Genomic DNA, 8,150 nt, shown 5'->3' on the forward strand with positions numbered 1-8,150 from the left:
CAATGAGGGACTTGACGGGTAGGTAGCTAGGCTGGAGTAGAAGGGAATTAAAAAGTATCTGCTTATAATACAAGCTGCCACTTCTAGATCTTCTCTCAGTCAAGAACAGACTTAATCAGAGTCCTAAAAAGGCCTGCATCATCTCTTTTTCACCTGTCCTTCACAAGCTTCTTTGTATAGCTCCAGTTTCTTCAACAGGTCCTCATTTTCTGCCTCACACTCAGCCATCTTCTTTTGATAATATTCCAGAAGCTCCTGAGAGGGGCAGAGAATGGCCAGACGATCTTCAATGGAAGGCAAAGGAGTTGACTCCACTGAGTCTGAAAAAGACACTCCCTTCCACCTAGCAGAACCACTGAGGCCACATGCAGAACCATGTTTGGTAACGGTTGTCAGCCTATGTGAAATTAGAAAGGACATATTCATTAAACTATCTAAACATTTCTGAAATATGATTTCTTAAATAAAAAAGAGGTTTATATTCTTTTTTTTTTTTTTTTTAAGTCCTCACCCAGTCCTGGCTGGTGTGGCTCAGTGGATTGAGTGCCAGCCTGTGAACCAAACGGTCGCCTGTTCGATTCCCGTCAGGGCACATGCCTGGGTTGCAGACCAGGTCCCCAGTTGGAGGCATGCAAGAGACAACCACACGTTGATATTTCTCCCTCTTTCTTCCTCCCTTCCCCCCTCTCTAAAAATAAATACAATCTTTAAAAAAATAAAAATAAAAAATAAAAAATCCTCACCCAAGGATACGTTTATTGATCTTAGAGAGAGAAAAGAGAAACATCGATCAGTTGCCTCCTACACATGCCCTGACTGGAGATTGGCCCGGCAACCCAGGTATGTGCTCTGACCAAGGATTGAACCTGCAACCTTCTGGTGTATGGGATGATGCTCCAGTAAACTGAGCCACCCAGCGAGGGCAAGGTTTATGTTCTTAAAGTGTGTATAATTAATGAATTTTTAATATTCACTTAAAAAAATAAATAGTAACAGAAAATTCAATACCATAAGACGTACACCAACAGGAACAATTATACTGCTGGTGAAGTGTAACTTGGTGAAACCACAGACAATAAATTGGCAGAATCTAGTAAAATTCCAGTTTCGCTGGTTCTAGAGAAACTCACGCACATATGCATAAGGCGACACATAAGAAAATGTTCATAGTAACATTACATAAGAGGCAGCATTAGAAAATATAGCCAAGTTGCTAATCACATAACCACATCAGATCCTAATCCTTAGCACTGGAGCCATCTGAATTACACAGACCAAAACCAAGCAAGGTCTAAGGGTAATCAAAGGCTGGACAAGAAGTGTTTTTAAACTAAAACAATGAAAGTTAGAAAATAAATGATACAAAAGTGAAGAAACACTCATGAAAATTAATCCATTTTGGCTAACTGACTTCAATTTACAAGGTAACAAAATAGCAGAGTGGAGAAACTTAATACCAGAAACCCAGAGTTGTAGTTAATGAAAGTTAAGATCAGCACTTTTAAATAAAGTGAGCAAGTATAGAAGAGATATTAAAATATACTTTCGGCTAACATGAAGAAAAAAAATCTAATATTGTCTCAATCATTAAAAGTTCATGACAGAGTGCTCGCTTCGGCAGCACATATACTAAAATTGGAGCGATACAAAGATTAGCATGGCCCCTGCACAAGGATGACACGCAAATTCGTGAAGCGTTCCATATTTTTACTCATGGACATGGACAACGGGGAGGGATATAATTGCGGGAGAAGGGGTGGGCTGGGTGGAGGGTAGCAATGGGGGAAAAATGGGACAACTGTAATTGAAAAACCAAAAAATAAAATAAAAAAATGTTCGTGACAGAAATACTATTTCCCTTGATGTTTCATGTTTTCCAAGGGGGTTGCCTTATAACAGCTGTGGGAAATAGGCTAGTAGATGAACTAAGAGGTATTTCTGAGATTTTGCAGATGAGCATCATGGCAACGAGGACGAGGCGGCAAGAGGATGGCAGGGCCAGAATCCCAGGTCTCCAGTGTACATTGGTTATTTGCTATGTAATCCAGGATGCACTGACACTGTACTAGGCCCACTCAAATTACCTGGATTCTGTTATTACCATTTAATATGTCTTAGTTTTTATAAATTCCACATAATAAGAACATAGAAATGAGTCTAATATGGTTCAAATCCAGAGTTTGGAAGTATGTTTCCAAAACCCTTCTAGTTCTTAAGCTAACATGCACTAAGGCTACAGAAGTCTTGATTCTTTTTCTTTTCAAATTAGATTTTTTGGGGTTGACATTGGTTATTGGAAGTCTTGATTCTTTAACAACTCAAAAAATAAGCAAATATCTTACTTTCTGTAGACAGGGGTATGTGTCGGGGTAAAGTTCATGCTGTCTTTTTCACCTGTCAAATACACAAAAATTCAGAATGAGAGGGCAGGAACATAACAAAACAGTAGAACACAGACTGGTTCCCTCTCCAACCTTACATGTACCTGCTGGTGAGAATGTGATGTTTCAAAATGTAGTATTATTCTTTAGAGTAGTTCTGAATCCTGAAGCTCTATGACTTCTGAATTTCCACATGGTATGCTTTGTCATTATTATTTTCAAACAAAATCAGAATTGCATTTAATATGTGGAGGGATAAGCATAAAAAGAAAAGCCTTCCTAGTATGAAGGTTATCTGCAACAATGCAAAAACAAGCTTACAACCCTCTTGCTGAAATTACAGGAGAGGGAAATGCAAAAAGTTTCTAATAAGCAAGAGACGGTAACTAGAAATTTCAGTAGAGAACCTATTATGCTAAATTTAAGATAAAGACAAAGCCATTGATATTATCTCTCTTTTGTATCTACTGTTTTACCTTAGAGAAAGAAAATATATTACTTAAAAACTTTAAAAGGTCCATTCACAGTCTTAATTTTTTAAGAGAAAGTTTATATAGAAAGTTACAGAGGTAGTAGAAGCGAGCACAGGCTCAAGAAACAAGTCACAGAAGCAAAAGAAGGGCCCTTGGGGCTTAGAAGAAGGAATGGCAAAGGTAAGGCACCTGAGGAAAGAAGAAGGGAAAGGAAAAGGCAGTATGTGCTGATAAGATAGCTTTTGGAGAAGGGGAAGAAAGGGAGGAGAAAGGGGGACGAGGGGCAGAGGGAGAGTAATTAGGAACTTATTCTTAATCCTCACCCAAGAATATGTCCATTGATTTTTTTGAGAGAGGAAAGGAGGGGAGGGACAGGAGAGAGAGAGAAACATCTGTTGGTTGTCCCGTCCCCCGTATGTACCTCAACTAGTAACCAAACCCACAACCCAGGTATGTGCCCTGACCAGGAATTGAACCCATGACCTTTTGGTGTACAGGACAATGCTCCAAACAATTGAGCCACACTGGGCAGGGCAAAAGTAACTTGGAACTTTAAAACAGCCTTCTAACAACCTGAAATCTCTCTTCTCCCACTTAGGAAGTCTCACCCCTTTTTCCAGACTATTGCATGTCTACAAAAAGTTATCTACACTCACTTTTATTTTGTTTTATAATCTCTAACAATCTGACTTCTACTACATCTGACTTAAAGTTGATGTTTTTGGTCAGCAGACATACAAATTAATAAGTTCACTTGTGCCCTGGCTGGTGTGGCTCAGTGGATTAAGCACCAGCCTGCGAACCGAAAGGTCGCTCATTCGATTCCGTCAGGGCACATGCCTGGGTTGTGGGCCAGATCTCCAGCTGGGGACATGCGAGAGGCACCCTATCGATATATCTATCGCACATCGACGTTTCTCTCCCTCTCTCCTTTCCTCTCTAAAAATAAATAAATAAAATCTTTAAAAATATATTTAAACAAACTGTAGTTACTTCTTAGAACATGGGGAGAATAGCATATATGTTATAGGTCAATGTAAGGATTAAGAGAAATAATGAAGAAAAGGGTTCAGCACAGGGTCTGACACATATAGGCACTCAGTAACTACAGATTACTGTATTATTTTTACTGAAAATGTTTCTCCCTTGGTTCAAAAGGCTCTGTCCTTGACTTTCTTTACTACTTCCTCTAGCCATTTCTTTGAAAACATCATTATTTTCACTGCTTTTATAATTACTTCTATCATTAAAATACTATGTGGTACAGTGTAATAACTTTGTTGAATGAACAAATAGATCACTCTCAATATCCTGATTTGAATTTCCAAATATGTAATGGACATTTTCAACTATATGTCCCATTAGAGCTTGAAATGTTTAACAAAACAAACAAAAAAAATCACTCAATTTGCATATTTTCTTTTAGCACCTCAAAACTAACACTTCCTAACCTAATACATCATCTTTTTCATCCAAACATGCCCCTCTGACTTCCCTATTTTAGGTACTAATTCAGTATCTCCCAAGCAACCTGGACTTGAAAATTTAAATTCATTATTTCATTTCTACTTCTATTGGCCCTCTCATCCAACCATATAAAAACTATCTATATTCTATCTCGATAACAATCATGCTAATGCAGGATCTCCCTATCCTCTTACCCACTCTACTACAATGGCTTAACTGTTTCCCCCAGCTCTGGTCTCCCCTGGAACATCTTAAAAACCATAAAATTCATCAGTAGCTCCTCACAGCCAAATGCATTAAATCAAACTCAGCCTAGAGGTCACTGCTTTCCACCTAAGGACCAAACCTCTCTCTCCTGTCTCATTTCCCTGTACTCCCTTAACTACGTATACCCTCCGTTTCCAGATAACTTTATTGCCTCCATGCCTTTGTCCCTACAACTGAAACATAGCTCCCTCCACTCTCACAAGTTCACTTTATGAAATCCAGTCTACACATACAAATTCAAATATTACCTCCTTCGTCTCCTTCCTGAGTTTCTCCATCCAAAACGATCTATCAAAATGCTCTAAAAGCAAATGAACTGCGCTTGTTCGTGTTAGAATTCTTTGTTGCTATAATTTCTCCCGTGATAGCGCATGTTCCTTGCAGGTAGAAACTGCCTTTCTCATTACTGTATCTCTCAAAAGAATGTTCCAGCTAGCTTCTATTCCTCTTTCTCTGCGATATCCTCGTTTAGGTATTTTTTTTATAGCTTGTCTACTTACAATTCATATTTGTTTACGCCGACAACAACTCTGTTCAATATTTTTTTATTCAGCCTTAATGTAAATGAGATTGAGGCTTAATGAGACTACCGTGGGATTGGGGAATACTGCAACCCATCCCCAGGACCTCCTAATTCTGTACTCCTTTTTCAATTTCATCCCGTTCTCTACTCCCTCATCGTTATAGTTCCCCGTTGCTACAGCACCACGAAACCTTTCCCTTTGCATATTCTAACTTTCCTCGTCCGGCCCCCAGCACTACTGACGACGCCAACCCCCAACCCCGTATTTCAGACTCACATCTCTCTCTTCCGTACTGCTTCTGCAAGTACAATACTTCTCCCTCACCAAAGTTTCCCTTCCCAAAACGCCCCTTGCCCAGCCCTTTCCCAGAAACCCGAAACTCTATACTCACGCCACACTAAACCCAACGAGTCACGGAAGCCAACGGAAAAACAAAAGTTAAATCAGGGAGCGTCGCAGCGCCACTGAGCGTTCACGAATCCCTCCAATCGCCCACAAGTGTACCAGGGCCCTTTGGATTGAGTACCAATGGGAAGGATATTCACACAGAGTCCCGCCCAGTTCCGGCTCTCCCTCGCTCGCGTCCTACCGCGCAGAGATCGCTGGGGAATGTAGTTTTATTTCTGCGCTCAGCTCACTGGACGGAGGATGTAACCAGGCTACAACCCAGTTCTTCCACCATGATTCTGGGGGTCAGCACGAACTAGTTCTGGGCACCCCCAGTTTATGCTTACTCAACTACTTTGTTTTCATAAAAAATGATGGAGAAACGCAATTCATAGGCATGGAAAGGATCACAGGATTATTATGTGTTGTAACGTACAATACCTCAAGATGGTGAAGATAAGTTTCTCCTTCAATGCCCTGGTGTTCTAAGCCAAGTTAGGAACTGTAGTTCAGTTTGTACAGTCAGGGTATTATGTATATAAATGCTGCTATTTTTTGCTAGATAGCAGACTCTATTTTCTTGAGAGATGTGAGAAATTGACTTTAATAATATAAGCTAGTTCAAAACCCAATTGTCTCGTTTTTCCAGAAGAGCAAGGTCTCAGAGCTGCAGCTACTGCTGTGGAAAAGCTTAGACTCTTCACTAGTACCAGACGTAAGGATGTCCAGTATAAACTTGCCATCTTCTCCTAAAACGGCCTTTTTTCCCTTTCGTGATTTTTCTCTACTAGATACACTGAGATCTTCCCAGACACCTTGGTTTGGTATTTTTTTCTCTCTTTTGGCCCTTACATTTTTTTAAAACCATATCATGGTGATCGTATCTTCATATCAATTCTCAGATATATCTTCCTATTTATTTCTGCTCCAGGTGTCATTATCTTGCACTTGAACTACTACAAGAAAAAAATTTTCTCTCATTAAATTTTGGTTTCATTAAACTTTGGTTTAATGAGTTTCAACATCTTGTGACAGATTTTTGGTCAAGTTGTTTCCATTAAAAAGTACTGATTTTTAAAACTAATAACTTAAAAACTGCCACACACACACACACACACACAAAACAAGTGGTCCACAAAACATTCTCTTTTCCTTCTGAAGGTGTAAAAATGCACTGTAATCATTAACCCATCTTTTACTATTAAGCTTAAATGGCAACTTGAGACAAACAGTTCTGATACTGTTCTTCCACCACTGATTAAGACTGGGATGACAAGTATGAAGGACAATATTCATTTAGCCTTCTGAGCTTTCTGGGAAGAATTAGTGACTTTGCCAGCTCCAGGTGCCTTCTTGTCCACTGCTTTGATGACACCCATAGCAACTGTCTATCTCATATCATGAACAGCAAAATGGCCCAGAGGAGGATAGTCAGAGAAGTTCTCAACACACATGGGCTTGTCAGGAATCATATCAACAATGGCAGCATCACCAGATTCCAAAAACTCTCTGGATTCCAACCTAGTTTGTAACAACATAGCTAAACGCACCAAGAAGGTTGGGATCATCAGTAAATATGGGACAAGTTATGGTGCCTCCCTAAGGACAATGATGAAGAAAATTGAAATCAGCTAGCACTCCAGGTACACTTGCTCTTCCTGTAGGAAAACCAACATGGAGAGACAAGCTATGGGGATCTGACGCTGTGGTTCCTGCCTGAAAAACAGTAGCTGCTGTGCCCGGACCTACAATTCCACTTCTGTTATCACAGTAAAGTCTACCATCAGAACAGAAGACTGAAGGAATTGTAAGACCAGTAGAAACTCCACAATTTGAAACACTGCTAGCCTTTGATAAATGTGCCAATTTATGTAACAAAAAATAAAAATAAAAATAAAAATACACTTCAGGCCATCTTCCAGCTTTTTCTCAGGACATTCTTAGGTCTTCTCCTTCAGATCAGCAAATTTGCAAGCAATATGAGTTGTGTGGCAATACAACACAGGTCCACATCCAGTACTGATTTGGCCTAGATTATTCAAGATAATCACCTGAGCTGTGAAGACAGCTGTTTCCATTGGTGGGTCATTTTGCTGTTACCAGCCACATTGCCACGACAAACATGTTTGGCAGATACGTTCTTGACATTATGCCCAGGAAGAGCTTCACTCAAAGCTTCAAGTTTCGTTTCAACAGACTGCTTCAGTTGTAACATTGACTGGAGCTAAGGTGACCACCATACTGGATTTGAGAACCCCAATCTCTACTCGGTCAACAGGGACAGTATCAATACCACCAATTTTGTAGACATCCTGAAGGGGTAGGCACAGGGGTTTGTCAGTTGGACGAGTTGGTGGCACTGGAACCTTAGGCTAGGCGGCATGCTGTGGGGCTGGGATTCTTCGCTCCTGAGATACGCCTCCCAAATTTCTATCCACCACACGTGGATATGGGACCAACCCATTCCGCGTCTCTGCCCCTCCTACCAGTGTGGATGGATGTGGTTTCTTTAATTTTGTAGTTGTCAGACTTCCATCCAACTCAATTTCTGATGGTTCTGAGAGATGGTTATTCTATATTTTAGTAGTAATTTTGATGTGGTTGTGCAAGAAGGTGAGCCGTGTTTACCTACACTGCCATTGCCATCTTTA

At 40.2% G+C, this 8,150-nt stretch overlaps 1 protein-coding gene, 1 non-coding gene and 1 pseudogene across 5 annotated transcripts in view; 2 read left to right on the forward strand and 1 right to left on the reverse strand.

Annotated features, from left to right (window-relative positions):
* CCDC77 (coiled-coil domain containing 77) overlaps nucleotides 1–5,571 on the reverse strand; it is a 31,916-nt gene extending 26,345 nt beyond the window's left edge. Inside the window, exons 1-3 of one of the 4 annotated variants that reach the window (XM_090273822.1) lie at nucleotides 5,504–5,571; nucleotides 2,343–2,394; nucleotides 154–255 (exon numbers count right to left, since the gene is read on the reverse strand). In XM_090273822.1, coding sequence (XP_090129948.1) covers nucleotides 154–228 — 75 coding nt within the window. In that variant the 5' untranslated portion in view covers nucleotides 229–255; nucleotides 2,343–2,394; nucleotides 5,504–5,571. Of the gene's footprint in view, nucleotides 1–153; nucleotides 256–2,342; nucleotides 2,395–2,485; nucleotides 2,546–5,503 lie in introns of those variants that run through there. The other 3 variants (XM_090273823.1, XM_090273824.1, XM_090273825.1) reach the window with 3 other exon arrangements.
* Nucleotides 1,606–1,709, forward strand: LOC150012495 (U6 spliceosomal RNA). The gene has a single exon (XR_016510878.1). It is a non-coding gene; the product is annotated as a U6 spliceosomal RNA (small nuclear RNA).
* Nucleotides 5,572–6,978: 1,407 nt separating the features above from the next.
* LOC150012496 (large ribosomal subunit protein eL43 pseudogene) lies at nucleotides 6,979–7,319 on the forward strand (annotated as a pseudogene).
* The last annotated feature ends 831 nt before the right edge of the window (nucleotides 7,320–8,150 follow it).

This window comes from Furipterus horrens, unplaced genomic scaffold (genome assembly GCF_987537825.1).
Source record: "Furipterus horrens unplaced genomic scaffold, mFurHor1.1.pri manual_scaffold_4, whole genome shotgun sequence".
Taxonomy (NCBI): Eukaryota; Metazoa; Chordata; class Mammalia; order Chiroptera; family Furipteridae; genus Furipterus; species Furipterus horrens.